Source organism: Sphaerodactylus townsendi, linkage group LG03 (genome assembly GCF_021028975.2).
Source record: "Sphaerodactylus townsendi isolate TG3544 linkage group LG03, MPM_Stown_v2.3, whole genome shotgun sequence".
In the NCBI taxonomy this organism is placed as follows: Eukaryota; Metazoa; Chordata; class Lepidosauria; order Squamata; family Sphaerodactylidae; genus Sphaerodactylus; species Sphaerodactylus townsendi.
The window spans coordinates 115,488,996-115,505,812 of record NC_059427.1 but is presented as its reverse complement, the minus strand read 5'-3'; the positions used below and the strand labels follow the sequence as shown (position 1 = coordinate 115,505,812).

General features: G+C 44.3%; 2 protein-coding genes and 1 long non-coding RNA gene across 7 annotated transcripts in view; 2 read left to right on the top strand and 1 right to left on the bottom strand.

Annotated features, from left to right (window-relative positions):
- Window positions 1-223: 223 nt before the first annotated feature.
- Window positions 224-10,353, top strand: FN3K (fructosamine 3 kinase). 3 transcript variants are annotated; one of them, XM_048490122.1, is made up of 6 exons: window positions 224-501; window positions 1,447-1,598; window positions 3,783-3,874; window positions 4,938-5,020; window positions 5,406-5,528; window positions 7,578-10,353. In XM_048490122.1, exons 1-6 carry the CDS (start codon window positions 361-363, stop codon window positions 7,914-7,916), a joined length of 930 nt encoding a protein of 309 aa, XP_048346079.1. In that variant the 5' UTR covers window positions 224-360; the 3' UTR covers window positions 7,917-10,353. The 3 variants fall into 3 exon arrangements, with proteins under 3 accessions (XP_048346079.1, XP_048346081.1, XP_048346080.1); XM_048490124.1 differs by having other exon boundaries at window positions 7,517-7,702; XM_048490123.1 differs by having other exon boundaries at window positions 364-1,232.
- Window positions 2,927-10,761, bottom strand: LOC125429216. The gene is made up of 3 exons (XR_007243967.1): window positions 10,583-10,761; window positions 7,259-7,405; window positions 2,927-3,837 (listed from the first exon to the last, which is right to left on the bottom strand). It is a non-coding gene; the product is annotated as an uncharacterized LOC125429216 (long non-coding RNA).
- Window positions 10,762-12,076: 1,315 nt separating this feature from the next.
- TBCD (tubulin folding cofactor D) overlaps window positions 12,077-16,817 on the top strand; it is a 162,916-nt gene continuing 158,175 nt past the window's right edge. For 2 of the 3 annotated variants that reach the window (XR_007243746.1, XM_048487187.1), the window contains exons 1-2: window positions 12,778-12,968; window positions 16,075-16,289. Coding sequence is in view for 1 of the 3 variants with exons in the window: in XM_048487187.1 (XP_048343144.1) it covers window positions 16,097-16,289 (193 nt within the window). In the remaining 2 variants the exon portion in view is untranslated. Of the gene's footprint in view, window positions 12,095-12,777; window positions 12,969-16,074; window positions 16,290-16,817 lie in introns of those variants that run through there. The other variant, XR_007243747.1, reaches the window with a different exon arrangement.

Genomic DNA, 16,817 nt, shown 5'->3' with positions numbered 1-16,817 from the left:
AAGGCAATAACAAACCACTTCGTATACATAGTCTACTTAGTTAAAGTCGTGATGTGACCTCATGCCATGGGTAATTTATGATCCAGCGCTTGTCCAGGGCACTGCCTTTACATTTTTGAAAAACTATTCGGTTTCTTGGTTTTGGTCGAAGCGCCCCCCCTAGTGGTACTGTATGAGAATATCATCTATTTATTGCCTATGTAAACACACTAAGGGGGACGTGTTTGCAGAAGGCTCTCCTGAACCGCCTCTTTCCGCAAGCTGCCAGCTGCACCCCCTGTGTGCCAGCCTGCTCTTTTCACGCACAGATAATTCTGAGAGCCGAAGGACGACGTCTGCAGCAATCTGCATGCGACAGCCATGGAAAAACTGCTGAAAACGGAATTGAAAACGTCCCTTCTGAAGGCATTTGGGAGCTCTGGAGGAGGGTGCATAAGCCAAGGGCAGTCCTATGAAACCGACCACGGGCGAGTGTTTGTTAAAATCAACGCCAAACCTCAGGTTAACCACTATAAAGCGAGTCCTCTTTAGCTATATGGCTGCACAAGGGAAGGGGGTGGGTCCGTGGAAATGACTAGGGAGCTCAGCTGTTAGTCTTTGAAATACATCACCCCCCCCCCCCCCCCCCGCGCCAATTTCTCATCTCGCGCTTGACGATGACGGAGGGAGGGAAGAATTTTGAAATATTTTATGCTACCCGAGCAATAACTGCGTTTTTCTTGAGATGATCATAGAGCAACTGCTGATGTCTTCTGACTGTAGAAGGGGCAGCATAATTTCTAAGGGTGCATCATTTTTTTTTACACATTAAAGATGATCCTAAGAATTTGGAATAAGACCCGAATTAGGTCATTGCCTGTTCTGCCAGTAAATTGGATTGGCAATGCCACTCTAAACTGAGTTACAGCCTTCAAAAGCTATGGACTTAAAAGGGTGTCCCTCTGCTTAAGGTATTGGTTTTTTTGAGGCCATCTCTTAGTGTTTGGTCCCTTCTAGCCTGCTGGTCTTACAAACACTTTATGGTATCAATTGATGAGTGAATATAAATCATATCAGCATGTGTAGATTCCATTGTTTTTAAAGCAATAAAATATTGTGATTTGTTTTCCCTATGGCATGTCTGAATAAGGGTGCGTTCCTGTGCAAGGAATTTCTATGGGAGAGCATTAAGTGGATTACTAGTGCACTCAGATTAGGCCAAATGCCTTTATGCACGTCACAATCAACAAGAGGTCAGTAGCCTGCTGACTCAGATGTACGTAGGCTACAGATATAAACATGTTATCTTTCTGAAATGTTACTAATTTTTCCTCTTTTTAAATTTTGAAGAATGGCTACAAAATTCTACAAAAGCAAACATAAAACACTCTGTTGTAATCAGCTTCTCAGCAAAATTACAGTTTTAACCAGATGATTGCTCTCAGTAACATTCTTCTTGTGGACCAGGCTAGGACAATGTTTGAGGGCGAAATGGCGAGCTTAGAGACCATTCAACAAACCAACACTCTGCGGGTTCCAAAACCAATTAAAGTGATTGATCTTCCTGGAGGTGGGGCCGCATTTGCTATGGAGTACATGAAAATGAAGAGCCTCAACAAGTATGTTGGAATATCATACTACTATCCCTGATAAGAGGATACATGATCTTCTTGAATGTGCTTTGTTCTGTTTTCTCAGTGGCAGTTTTGAAAAGGACCTGCTTTGCTCCCTTTAAATAACATCTATCTTAAAATGAAATAATTGCAGGGGGGATTAACAAACTGACATTCATGTCATGTTATGGACTTCAGGGAGGATATGGCATCATGGAACCTCTGTCTTTATGACCTTTAGTAGCATCAGAACAAAACCTGTTACACAAAGGCTACTGGAAAGAAAAGCATGTGAGAATATAATAGTGAGTCAAATGCATAACATATAGTATTAATAGTCCCACAGAAAAGAACCAATTGTACTGTATTCTATGTGGCTATTTGTACTGTATTGTTCTGATGCTGCTAAAGATCATAAAGACAGAGGTTCCGTGATGCCATATCCTCATAGGCTAATTCCCCAGGCTGATTTCCAATGGAAGCAGCTGGGTGGCTCTGGACCAGTCATACTCTCTCAGCCTAAGAGCTACATGGAGAGTCCATGGGTGTGGAACTAACCAGTAGTTAGAGTGTTGGACTATGATCTGGGAGTCCCAAGTTCAAATCCTCACCAGTGGTATGGAAGCTTGCTGGGTTACCTTGGACCAATCACATACTCTTATCCCAACACTTTGGTGAATTATGGGAATAAAATGGAGGTGAGTATAATGCACCACTTTAGGTCCCCCTAGGGAAGAAAGATGGAGTACAAATGTAAATAAATATTTCTATACTTTATTGTAGTCAGCCTTACTCATTGAGACTCAAGAAAGATGACATGCTATAAAACAATGTAATTAAATAACATGAAAGATCAAATTAGCCATGCAATTGGACTAAAATCACAAAAATTAGAAAAAGTGCAAAAAAAAAAGATGAGGCATATGTTCAGTGTGTAGTAATCTATTGTGCTAGAAACAAGTGATGCCTTACACCTCAGCAGACCCACATCAAACAAACATCCATAGATTTAAGATAGTATATGAAGGTAGAATGCTGAGGCCAATCCAGACCAAACTTTCCATGAGGACAGATTAACTGGTATGGACAGTCTCCGATCTTTGACAGATACTTCTAATTGTCCACATAAGGACTACATGTTGCTGTAGGTCATAAAAAATAGCAAGGTAGTGTAGTGGAACAGAAAGCTGTATCAGAACAAAGCCTAGGGAATTAGCCTACGTTAGCATAATACTGTACTTTGTGTATGGGGGTGGGGAGTGGATGACAGTGAGAAGATACTGGAGTCTACCTAACAAGAAGTGGAGGCATTTACTTCAGAAAGGCATGCATAAGCAGTACTTGTTTTATTGTTTAAATACAATCCTTTTATGAATGAGTACTAGATATCTCACAGCCATAAAACCAATTCTTTCTTATCTGAACTGACTTGCAATTTCTCCCTTTTTGAACTTTGGCCATTGGCATCTTTAAGACCAACAAAGTTTTATTTTTGGTATAAGTGTGCATGCACACTTCTTCTGAGGCAATTTTGTCATTCGTCTTAGAATGGGTGAGGCTGTCAATACATAGTAAGACTACCCAGGTTTTTCTCTGAATCTAGATTTGTGCTGTAGCCAGTAAGAAGAAAACTGGAAAGGAAATGTGGCTGTGTTCAAATTATGTGAATTTGACACATTTCCATGTGACAAAATGCTCTGTAAAGTTCCAAGGTTTAAAAACTAATGTCAGAAATTGGGGATTTAATACTTCAGGGAGCCAAGCAGGAAATGCTAAATATTTGTATCACAAAGCTAATTTTGATTTTTACTGGTAAATAATGGCAGTTACAAAGATGATACTATTTTGGAGACTTTGGGGATTGTTATTTACTATTATATTTGAACAGGTGGTTTTTTTTGTCAAATAAGGCATTACTTTACTTGCTTTGTATCAATTAATTTTTATTAACAGACACACCTGGCTTGGTGGCATACATTTCTTCTTATGTTATTTCCATGTTATTTCCGAATTCAGCTGTTCCATATCCTTCCCATTTTTAATTATACATATATTTCATCTGGGGTGCCTGTGTATGTTATGTTTAAGTAATCCTTCTTTTCTGCATAAGTCTGAGCTGCCATTTTGACTAGTTTTGACTAGTCTGACTAGTTTGGAAAGGTGGTAGGTCTTCTTTCTTTGATCTTCCAGATACTCAGCAAAACTTGGAGAGCAAGTAGCAGATCTTCACCTTCACAACCAAAAACTTGGAGAGAAATTAAAGAATGAAGAAAACACAGTTGGTAAAGTATTGGTAGAGGATAGTGGTTACAAATTTGTATCAGCCTGCCCTCCATGAGATAATTGCTCCAATGCAGAGGAAGTTACTTGCAGTTAAATCTGATTCGAAATTAACAGGACTCAGCACAACCAGAAAATAATTTGTTGCCTACAGTTTAGTCCTAACAAATAGACACTGAGTGCTTCTATATGGAGATGATTCTCCATGTAGCTCAGGTTGCTGCTGTGAACAAGAGAATGAGTTTCTGTACATTTTCCTTGCTTGAGGTCTCTGTGGCTCCTATTTCCCAATTGCTACTGGGAGACTCTTCAGGCTTTTAAAAACTGAAAATACTGCAAGACTATAGCATAACAATTTATTGCAACAATATGCTTGTATCTAATAGAGTTGTTACTGATTTTTTTAAAAAATAACCCTGATGAAAGCTTTCAGGGTGCATGTGTGTGAGGGGAAGAGAACAGTAACCCAGGTGCCAACATAGACAGATGTAAAAAAAGTGCTCTTTCCTGTCCATTTGGTGTCTAATGGCACATTTTGATCTGAAAGCCAATGTGGCACAATGAATAGACAGAGGCGTATGGCCTACAGGGACATGGAGTCACCCATGTTCCTGGGTGCATGCCTTTTGGTCACGTGGGTGGGGGACGCCAGCTACCCCCACATAACCAAAAGGCATGAGCCCCACCCAGCTGCATGCCACCGAGCCCCACCCCCCATCTCCCTGCAGGCCAGCTAGGAGCTGGCCTGCAGGTAGGAGGGCTTGGCAGTGGGTGGACATGGCACCCACCTGGCCTTGACCTGCACGGGGCGGGGCTTGGCGGGACTGCAGATGCCAAGGTAGGACTTGGGCTGCAATGGAGGTGGGGCCCGGCTCGGTGGTGGGAGGCCCCACCCTCCAAGCCCCACCCCTGGCTTCTGTGTGGGCCAGCGGGGGCGGGTAGAAACAGCCATTGTTACTGATGATGATGCAGCCCCCATAAACAACTGTTTAGAATCAATTGAAGGAACATCTGTTCTGTGCCTTTGCATTTTGCTCTCTTATTTTGAGAAGTTTTATTTGACAGGAAAGGGAGCAGGCATGAATGAATCACATTATGTGGATAAGTTTGGATTTCATACAGTCACCTGCTGTGGCTATATTGCTCAGGTATCTACGCTGTTTATAATGTTTGATATAGAAATGACCAACTGTTAACCAAATGTGGTTTATAAAGATTGCAGTTTATAATTCTTACATCAGTAGTTTTATTTTTTGCTGCTTAATCTGTTGACCCTTCTGCTTTCTCTAAGTTAAAAAATATTTATTCCAAACAAAGATTTCAGAAGACATGAGTCTTCTATGAATCACTTCCATGTTTGCCAGTACTTGAGGCATCTATTGCCATGGGACATTAATGAAAAGTAACCCCTGAAAAGGATTAGCCAAGTGGATTAAGGATAGTCTCTGTTTAGCCATCAGTTGAAATGAAGCATCTTTCCTGCTCTAAAGACTCTATAGAGGAATCAGCAAATCCTGATTGTTTATTTTGTAGGTGAATGAATGGCAAAGTGACTGGCCCACTTTCTTTGTACAAAATCGTCTTCAAGCCCAAATGGATTTGATTGAGAGAGATTACGGAGACAGAGAAGCAAGAGATCTGTGGTCACGACTAAAGGTAGGAGGGAAAAGCCAGAAGGCCCCATTAGAAGAGAAAGAAGAGTTCAGTGTACCAGTCCCCCACAGGCTGTTTCCAGTTTCACCTCTTCTTCACATCACCCATGTTACATTTTACTACAGGCTTTGTGTCTTCCTTCCATATTGCCCACTTGCAAGAGTGGCGTAGTGGTTCAGAGCAGTGGACTCTAATCTGGACAACCATGCTTGATTCCCCACTCTTCCCACCCTCCCACCATGAGCAGTGGATTCTAATCTGGTGAACCTGGTTTGTTTCCCCACACCTCCATGTGAAGGCTGCTTTGTGACTTTGATCTAGTCACAGTTCTTTCAGAATTCCCTCAACTCCACCTACCTCACAAGGTGACTGTTGTGGGAGGGGGAAGGGATGGCAGTTGAGACACCTTATGGTAGAGAAAAGTGGGGTATAGAAATCAACTTTTTTTCTCCTTTCTAAAGTAAAGTACAATATGGCAACACAAGCCAAAGCTGAGACTAGTTTCATGCTTTGCCTGACTCTCATCCCTGTGATGGATAGAGCTGCGGTCTCCATTTCATTGTTCTACACATCTCATTGCCTACTTTTCCTGCTGCTCTCATCATTTAGTATTCATATCCCAGACAAGAGTAGAATGGCAGAGTTCTCTTTGGGTACATAATATTATATTGTTTTACAAACATGCAAGTGGAGCATAGTAGAAGCCAGAGTCCTCCAGCAGGCAGCAAGACCAGTGATTTTTGCATTACATTCCCAGACTGAGGCCCTTTCCGCACAGGCCATTTACAGCGCCCTAGGCCCTAGGGACGGCAAAAACGCCGTCCCTAGTGGCAGAAGCTGGAAATTCGCATGGGGGCTTAGGCTGAAGGCATCGCGAAAGCCGCCAGCCTCTCACTTCTCCAGCGACGCGAAGCCGCCATTTTCCCACCTCACTTCCCGAGCGAGGTTTTTGGAAAACAACGGCTTCCAGCCGCTGCCGTGCAAATGGCAGCGGCTGGAAGGCGCCACCCCTCTCCTTTCCTGATCGACATACCTTCCCTGTGACCTTCCGGCGCGTTGCCCAGGCCTGGGGACACGCCCCCCCTGCCCTGCTACTCCAGAGCGGTCACGCAGGGCAGGGGGGCGTGTCCCCTAGCCTGGGTGATGCGCCGGAAGGTCACAGGGAAGGTACGTCGATCTGGTTGCATGGCGCAGCTGCAACCGGGCCTTCCTCTGTTTCTTACCAGGACCGCTTTGTGCGAACGTGGTCTCGAGGGGGTGTGTAAGCATGGCTTGTATAATGCCGCATTACTACATCTACTCCCAGCGTACGTGGCAGAAACGGCCACAGTAACTGCTTTGATCCAAGTAGTTCCACATATGCCACTGCTTTTAAACAGGCTCAGTCCATCTTTGAATTCAAATTTGCTTTGAACTTCACCTCTCCTAATTCTCTAAGGAGGAGAAATATCTTGGCTATTAAGAAACGTTAACTTTTGTTTTTTGGTCAAGTCCTTGCTTTGGTTTATCAGAGGAAATTATAGCAATGGGCCCAAACATGATAATCAAAAAAGCAGAACTCATAGGGTTGGATCTGCTGGAGAAAAAATGAGGAGGGAGTCCCCTTACTCTTCATGGACCAAAGGCAGACAGGACAGAATCTGTAATAAGGGGAGTAGGGTGAACTTAAGCAAAAACATTGGTGGCATCCAACCCATTTGGATCCAATAATTCCATTCCATGAAGTTGTATACCTTATATTCCCTTCCATGAAGTCAAGAATAAAATTTGAGGTGTGAAGTCTTGCCAAGACAAAGACCTTTTCTATTGGTGATTTCAGTAGATATCTGAGTTGAAGAGAGTTGCTGGATCCAACTTGGGAAAATAAAATAATATCCAACCTGTAATACACAAAACATACAAACTGAGATTAAAACTGATAAAAATGTAACAACGTGCAGAACTTGATATGCATTTGCTTTATGTGTTTTGAGGGCTTATTTTTTTTGCAGATTCTGCTTCTTCTGATTGGGCAATTTTCTGATGTTTAAAAACTTGTTATGCTTTTTACAGCCAAAGATTCCAGAAATGTTTTGTGACCTGGAGATTATTCCTGCCCTCATTCATGGGGACTTGTGGGCAGGAAATGTAGCTGAAGATGACTCTGGCCCTATTCTTTTTGACCCTGCTTGTTTTTATGGCCATTCAGAATTTGAACTTGCAATTGCTATGATGTTTGGGGGCTTCAGCAGCTCTTTCTTCTCCGCTTATCACAGCAAAATCCCCAAAGCTCCAGGTTTTGAGAAACGCAATAAGCTTTACCAGTTATTCAACTACATTAACCACTGGAATCATTTTGGAACAGGGTATCGAGGATCTACTCTTAATGTAATGCGGAAACTTTTAAAATAATTCTCAAACATGCTTCAGAAATGGTTAACCTGTATAATGGGTTCCCCTGCATGAAAATGCAATAACTGTTTCAAAGAATGTGGGAGGGTACCTGGAAGTTGCAGAAGTCAAGGAATAAGACAGCATTTGCGTATGGTGGAGTTGTCACAGAATGCTTACCTCTTGTAATTTCTGCATTCTAATTTTTGTTGCCAACATATTAACCACTTTAGTAAGGCAGAAAAACAGTATACGCTCTGTTATTTCAGAGTATGAATTCTATGACAAATTTGTCAGTATAAGCACTGTCCACCAGAAAACCAAATGTTTCATTATGGTTCTGTCCATTGCTAGCAGTCCAGTTCCATTACAGAATGTCAGTGTTAAGCAATCCAGTTTGGGGAGTTTAAGAGAAACACGCTCATTCCAGAAGACTTAGAGGCAAAAAAATGCTGCCATCAAATTCTTTGGAATTGCTTGCATGAGTGCAGTCATGCAGGGGTTCCTAACTTTGCCTCTCACTAACAGCAGCTCCTTGTGTTATATCACAAACTGATTTTAAATTTCCCTGCCTTTCAGAAGTATCCTGTCTAATATAGCTGGCTCCCTAAGGCAAGGAATCCCTGTTTTTACTCATACAGTTCATCCTATGGACATGAGAATTACAACCACAATGTAAAGTCCAAAGCTGATTTATTTTGGAATGAGCATATATCAAAATTTTCTCCTGTTTGTCTAAACAAGCTTGAATGATGGCTTGTAATAGCTGAGCAACAGTGAGAGAAGCAGAAAAAAATCTCTTGCAGGGAGTTGGTCTAGTAAACAGTCTACTCTTCTTTTGATCATACTTGGTCATACCCTTTCTCACTTATACTCAAGATTTTTGGCCTGTATTCTGGTCAGTAAGGTTTGAAGCTTTCCAACATAAGCAGAACCAGTGAAAGCTCCGCAGGTTGATTGAAGTTTGCTGAATGCAGCTATAGGATATTCTTTACAGATATGAAACAATATTCTACAACTGGATTCATATATAAGGATCTTTCCCTTACCAAATGGAAATTCCCACATACTTTGAATTAAAGAGCAGAGTGGCTGCCTGACCACAGAGACTCCGCATTTGAAAATTAAGGCTGCCCTCTTCTTTTGATAGTATTCTGAGAAAACAGTAAAACCAGTCTGAAACATTTGAAAGCTTTTAGAACATGTTTGTGTTCCCAAATAACTGTCAACCCTTATTGCAATACTCTGTATCTGATTGGCATTAGAAATAGGACGGCAAATGTAAAGCCTGAGACTTGCTGTTGGAACATACTAGGACTTAATAAGGGGTATCCTAACAGGTATATTGACCTACCATCATTATGTAAATAAGCAATTAAGTGTGCATTGCAACAATATTGCTTCAGAATCAAATGCAGATATTCCAGTGCAAAAACATTAGGGCTGGATTATGTAGGTCTTAAGTGGAGTAGGCAGTGCTACTAACACACCTTTACTAATTCTAATGCTGTTCTCCAAATAATATTCATTCCAGAGAAACAGGGTTGCTAAGCTCCAGATGGCCAAAATGTTAGGAGCAAAAACTACCAGACCCTGGCCATCCAGCCCAGAAAACCCAATGACCAATTGACTAAATGATCAATTGACTAATCAGCAAGAGGGATTGTCGGAAACTGTACCTGGAGACAAAGTACAATGAATAAATAAACAACTCTAATGTATAATTCTCACCTTGAAAACTTTCAACAATACATTTGGTCATTCTGGTTTTTATGAATATTTGCCTTTTATAAAAATTCTGTCTTTTCATTTCCATAGATTAAATATTATGTTCAAATTATACTTTGTAGCAGTAGATCAATGCACTTGGGTTAGGTTCCTTTTCTCTAACAGAAAACAGAAATATTGATAAAAATTAAAGTAATATATATCTTTGAATCTTCTCTCATTTGTTAAACCATATAAGAGATAATGAAGTATATGGAGAAATTCACAAATATTTCAAGGATCAGGCCAGTATTCCATGCCTCTCAAAGGTATGCAATTAGTGGCTGAAACATGTTGGAACTATTGTAAAATGAACTCACTGTGGGTGTCAAATCAGTAAAAATAATATCATTATATCATAACTATATAAAATAAGTTAAGAAATAAAATTTGAGGTTTGAAGTATTTCTTTTCATAGTGTGTGACATGTAATGTGAGACTGTAATATTTCTTTGTACAAATTAAAATTCCCTGTTTTCAGTTAATCACTGCTGTAATCACAAATTGTCATCTTTGTGTCTTAAATGGAATGTTGCAATAATCTTTGTGAATGCCAAGAAAACTGGTATTAGAGCAATCACAATTCATCTCATAACAAGCTTGAAAGAAAGTTGCCATGCCATACCTACTTTGTATACAATATGAAATTAAAGTGTGCGGTGGAATGTGAATAAAGTGCTGTAGCTGCTTAGACTATTTGTAATTGTGGAATTTCTGTACTGATCTCAGCAAGGTTAGAATCATACAACTGCTTCCTTTTCATAGATATATAATTCAAATTTGTGAAAAAAAAGTTGCTAAAGTAAAAGCCATTGCCCTGAAAAATCTTGAAGAACAAAAGGAAATAACCTTGCACATGAATAAGAATTGCCTAACTGGATCCAACCTTGACAGTAACATAAGAGAGAAAAATCTATTACCTGCCCTCTTGTATTTCAGCTGTCCCCATGGATAGGTTGCCAATCTCCACGTTGAACCTTGAGATCTCCCAGAATTATCACAGAGCTTAGTTCCCCTGGACAAATGGTTGCTTTGGAACAGGGGTGTCAAATTCAATTGCACAGGGGGCCAAAACTCAAAGCACACTTTAAGTTGGGGGCCGAACAGGATAACCATTTATTGCCAGGCATGCAAACCCCCTCTGCCCATGGAGAAGGCAGCTGCCTGCTCTGTTGGGCAGAGGGGACAGCAGCGGTGGCCTACCTGGTGCTGCCAGCAGCACTGGGCATGCAAACCCCCTCTGCCCCATGGAGAAGGCAGCTGCCTGCTCTGTTGGGCAGAGGGGATGGCGGCGGCGGCCTGCCTGGTGCTGCCGCTCTTGCGTCGCACAAGCTGGCGATACCATGCTTGCAAAACCTCTCTGCCCCATGGAAAAGGCCGCTTCCTGCTCCATTGGGCAGAGAGGGGACTTGCCTGCCTGCTGCTGCTCTTGCGCCACACAAGCCGGGAACACTGGCCATGCAAACCCCCTTTGCCCAACGGAGAAGGCAGCTGCCTGCTCCATTGGGCAGAGGGGGCGGCGATGCCAGGCATGTAAACCCTCTGCCCTACAGAGAGGGCAGCTGTTCCACCTGCTCCGTTGTGCAGAGGGGACGGCAGCACCAGGTATGCAAACCCCCTCGGCCGTATGGGGAAGGGAGCAGAGGGGACGGCGGCGGCCTGCCTGGTGCTGCCGCTCTCGCGCCGTGCAAGCTGGCGACACCATGCTTGCAAACCCTCTCTGCCCCATGGAAAAGGCCGCTTCCTGCTCCATTGGGCAGAGAGGGGACTTGCCTGCCTGCTGCTGCTGTTGTGCTGCGCGAGCCGGGAACACCGGGCATGCAAACCCTCTCTCCCCCATGGAGAAGGCAGCTGAGCCAACTGCTCCATTGGGCAGAGAGGGGACAGCAGCAGTGGCGTGCCTGCAGCTGCTGCTTTTGCATCGCATGAGCCGGCAATACCGGGCATGCAAACCCTGTCTTCCCCATGGAGAAGGCAGCTGCTTGTTTCATTGGGCAGAGAGGGGGTGGCGGCGGCAGCCTTCAATGCTGCCGGCTCTTGTGCTGTGTGAGCCAGTTGCACCAGGCATTCAAACCCTCTCTGCCCCACAGAGAAGGCAGCTGCCTGCTCCGTGGGGCGGAGAGGGGACGGCAGCAGCAGCCTGACTGGTGCTGCCAGCAGCACTAGGCATGCAAACCCCCTCTGCCCTACGGAGAGCAGCAGCTTCTGTTCATCCCACATGGCAGCCTACCCTGCAGGTATGCATAGAAGTCAGAGCAGGACTCCCCTGGCGCAAAGCTGAATCTGGACCTCCCATCCGCCCCTTCCACTCGGCCGCCTTACCCAAAGCATGACCCAGAGATGGGGCAGCTCTTGCAAAAACTCATGCAAAGCACCTGGCAAAAAAACACACACCAACTTCTGCCCGCAAGGAGATGCCACAGGACTTGGAGGTGAGGAGTTTGCAAGTTTGGGTGGAGTGAAAGAGGAGGGCTTGCCCTTCTTTTGGCTTGGAGTTCTGTATCTCATGGCCCCCTTTTTTGCATGGATTACCGGGCTGGGGGGCATGTGTTTGCAATGGGTCAGCTCTCTTGCAAGGAGAGGAGATTATTTTCCTTCTCCTTTTGGCTCTGCAACTTTGGGGAGGGGTGAGCATTACTTACAAAGGATTGCAAAGTTTGCATGCAAATACGGTTCCCTGGGAGGGAATCTCTCAGCTGGCTGGCCTTTTGCAAATGTGGGGTTAAAAACAAAAAGCTGCAGAAGGAAAGGGAAACTAGAGGCAGCTGATACTTGCCTCCTCCTTCATTCCTCACTGCAGGCTGCAAGCTTCAGGCTCCTGCTGTTGGTTTGGGTGGGTACAAGAGGCTCCCTTAGCTACAGCCTTTCCTCGAATGCTCTTCCCCAAGTCCTACACTGCCCTTCCCCCACGGCTCCAGGCCTGTGGGCCAGACAATGGGGTGTTAAGTGTGTGTTAACGAGGGCCTGATTTGGCCTGCGGGCCTTGAATTTGACACATGTGTTTTAATCTAAATAAACGATACAAACTTTGTGTAGTCGAAGGGGAGGAGTGATAAAAAAGAGAACCCCTTCCGGGGGAAGAAAAAGGGGGGGGATCCCCTTCCGGCCACAGGCAACCAGCAACCCAGGCAGCCACAGCTTTCTTTCCGAGCTTCCGGCTAATCCTGTCGCTCCCTTTCCTTTTCGGTCCGGCTCCACCTACTCTCAGAAGCGGAACTCAGACGGCGCGGGTCTTTTGTCCCATGTAAGGAGCCGTAGCACAGAGTTCGGCCCAGGCGGGCGGTAAGAAGAAGCGAGGTTGCCAAGGTAATGGGGAGTCTGAAGAAAGATGCAGAGCCCGTTGTGTTTCCCTGAGGGATGCTAGGGTTTAGGGGAGGAGGAGAATAGGGCGGGTGGGGACGGAGGGGTTGGGTCTCTTCGAAGTCGGGAAAGGGAGAGGCGTGGTTCATTGAGGATCCTTTCGGAAGACTGCATGGAAATGATGGGGATGCTGGCGCATGCGTGACCAGCTAGGATAGAGTTGGAAAAGGATGCGAGGTGTCCCTAGGACAGTGGTGGCGAACCTTTGGCAATCCAGATGTTATGGACTACAATTCCCATCAGCCCCTACCAGCTTGGCCAATTGGCCAGGCTGGCAGGGGCTGATGGGAATTGTAGACCATAACATCTGGAGTGCCAAAGGTTCGCCACCACGGCCCTAGGAAGTGCATTGCATGTGGGTCTAAATTTGCAAACCCGGCGTGCTGCAACCCTTGTGTATTGAATACTTACCCAGGGTTTTCTATGCCAAGTCAGCTTTAAGTAGCCCAGTACATTTCTCTTTAGAAAGTGCATGTAATTTTGGCCATGGGACATGGAAAGAATGGAAGGAGGAAGACTGTACGAGTCTGTGCTGAATGTCGAGTTTTTATTAATGGCAACCAGTCCCCAGATGATGAGAGGAAATGATTCTCCCCAGCCTGATTTGCCCCAGTTTTGGCTCAAGCTCCTCAGAGTTTGGGAGCTAAACAGAGTCAGCAGCCATGGTCAGTACATGGATGGAAGACCTTTAAGGAAGACTATATTATTCAGAGGAAGCAAACAATATCTGCTCATCTCATGCTGGAAGAGGTTGCTCTGAATTGGTTATGACTTGATGGCACATTCCTCTTCTTCTTCTTCTTCCAGGTCACATCTGTGTAGCTTCCATTAAGTTTGAGTCCAGGTCAGCATTAAGCGGTCCACTAAATTTCTGTTTAGAAAGTGCAGGATATACATCTTGTATTTTACAATCAATGATGATATACATCTTGCAGTGATGATATACATCTTGCATATTACATTCAGTGCATGATATACATCTTGCATATTACATTCAGTGATTGTTCGTTTAATGATTGTTTCATTTTTTAAAAAGTCATCAAATTAAGAGAACATATTTTTATTAGATAATTCTTACAGAGATAGGGGAAATATTTTCCTAGAGTTTAATTGCGTCTCTGCTATGCGTGTATGTAAAGTGTCATCAGGTCTCATCTGACTTATGGCAACCCAGTTGGGTTTTCAAGGTAAGGGTGGTTTGTCATCGCTTTCCTCTGCATAATAGCCTTGGTATTCCTTGTTGGTCTCCAATTGAAATATTAACCAGGGCCAACCCTGCTTAGCTTCGGAGATCTGTTGAAATCAGGCTATTTCTTGTCTTTGCGTACCTCAAATACTGAGGCATTCACAATACCATCAGGGTATCAAGAATAGCTATATTACTGTAGCGTTATAACAGTCTATTCCTGTAGTCTGCCAGGTCTCTGAATTATCAACTTTCATACAAAAAGGTATAAGTTTCTAGTCCTTTTCATTATGGAGATATAGTTCTGTGCAAAAAAACCAGCTTTTAAAAAAAATGCAAGGGGGCATCTGGAGGAACTAGTAGATGTTGATAATAGATCATTATAATACTTTACTGAACTAGCAGTTACTGATTTAAGCCTTCCAGTGATACTGGGGGAAATGGCAGCTGTGAAAATGGTGTGTGTGAGTAAAGGAACATGATGCTGATGTAGGTGGGACTGAAAATGCTTACTTTCCCAACCACATAAAAGTACTATGTGTTAATCTAAATTTAGAAAAAATGGAACATGTCAGGAGAAAACTTGGAAAGTGAGTAATCAGGGGACATCATATGGATGCACCAAAAAAACTGCTACAGTTATGAGAGCAGAGTAAAATCTATATATAGAAGCAGCCAGAATTGGGGACAGATGGGCTTTTGACAGTGCACATACCACACATGGGACACAGTGAGAGAAAAAGTTTCCTTTTGTACTGTCAGGGATATTTGGGGAGTTAAAGTGCACGGGTATATCTATAGAAAATGGCACCTAGAAGAAGCACTGAAATTGTGTCTGCCCCCCCCCCCCCACATTGCACCCTCCTCATGCAAGTCACGTTTGAAATTATAGAGGGCTGGACATGAACTGGCCTAGCACAGCATCCCCTGTACACAACACGGGAAGGGGGGGAGCAGAGAAGTCCTCACAACAAGTGGCCCATTGACCCAGGCTTGCCTTCACTTTCCCAGCCTTTCCAAACCACCTGATTGCCCAGACTTCATTACACCCCACCCCACTTTGCACCCCCATCCTCCAAATCATCTCCCCTTACCCGTGAGGGGAGATACAACATCTTTTTCTTCTCCTCCTCCATTTTTCTCTCGGACTCCTCATAGCCCAGGCCTGGCCCCAGCTTCCCCCTTCTCCAGCCCCCAAATCTCCAACTGTTTCCTTCTCTCCCCCTTTCCAACCTGGCCCTGGTCCAGAGCATGACACCCCTTGTTGGGGGGAGGATGAGGAAGAAGAGCTGGCAGGGAGAGAGGGAGACCCTGAGGGAGAGAGGGGCACACCCCGCCTGGCTGCCCATCCACAGGGGACATGCCACGTCCCAGCCTGTGATGTGCCACCTGCCCCAAGCCCTTCAACAGTAGCCCACCTAGCTGCTGCTCCCGTCACCCTCATCTGTTTACCCAGCCCCGGTTGCCTCAGGGCCCAGGGAAGAGGTGGATGGGTGGCCAGCAGCGACAGCACTGCGGCCCGAGTGGCAGCAGGAGGCATAGGCTGGCTTAAAACAGATGGAGGGAGCCTGGTGCTTGGCTGTGGTGGCTGAGTGAGATCCTGGCGTTCTGGCAGCCCTCGTCCTTCTCTTTTCTCAATGACCCAGACTTCCTGCTTTGGAAAGGTGCAGCCAGGGTGCCCCCAGTCAAGTGGTTCCTGAGGCATGTGCTCTGGCTTACCCAGCCTTAGATATACCGCTGCTAAAGTGCGTTTCAGTCCAGAACTTCTGCATTGAACTGTAGCTATTGTGTATGAGCGTTGAGACAGATTTAATACTTTAACAGCCTTAATAAATGCTGATTTGCCATGCTGATTTTTCCAAACAGGAAATCATTGTTGGAATTGGAGATGGTTTTAAACAAGATGAATGGTGATGAGCCTGAACAAGAGGACTATCGGAGTTTGGAGCCTGATGTTATTGCCAGGGGTAACATACTTGAGAGTTTTACGGAAAGTAAAGAAGCACAGGAGTTGATTAACAATCTCAGGTTAGATCATGAGGACTTGATATTGCAAGAAACAGCAATTCAGAAATTTAAAGGTATGTATTGTCACTTCTGATAATGTACATCTGATATTGCAACATTGCTTTTAGATTTAGATAAATGCCTCAGTGGGACGAGAAAATCCTGGTTCAAATCTTGCCTCATTCAGGAAATTAGTCTTAGTGGTCTCAGGCAAACTACTGTGTTTCCCTGAAAATAAGACCTACCCCGAAAATAAGCCCTATCATGATTTTTCAGGATTTTTGGAGGAGGCTTAAAATATAAGCCCTACTCCAAAAATAAGCCCTACCGGTAGTCCAAAAATAAGCCCTACCGGTAGTCACAGATCAGGATGGTGTGATCCAGCAGGGTGCTCCCTGCCAATGAGGATGCAGCTTGCATCACACGTGATGGGGAAGCAAGGGGCTGCCGAGAGCCCGCCTTAATGAATTGTGAAAGTACTGTATTTCTCCTAAAATAAGCCCTACCCCGAAAATAAGCCCTAATGCATCTTTTGGTGCAAAATTTAATATAAGACACTGTCTTATTTTCAGGGAAACATGGTAGTTATCATTCTGTCTGAG

Bases quoted from the DNA above. Each gene is read 5' to 3' on its own strand.
- FN3K (XM_048490122.1), top strand. From the start codon at position 361: ATGGAAAAACTGCTGAAAACGGAATTGAAAACGTCCCTTCTGAAGGCA. The intron at 3,875-4,937 runs GTAAAGTATTGG...TTTATTTGACAG, and splicing joins GAATGAAGAAAACACAGTTG to GAAAGGGAGCAGGCATGAAT. The intron at 5,529-7,577 runs GTAGGAGGGAAA...TGCTTTTTACAG, and splicing joins ATCTGTGGTCACGACTAAAG to CCAAAGATTCCAGAAATGTT.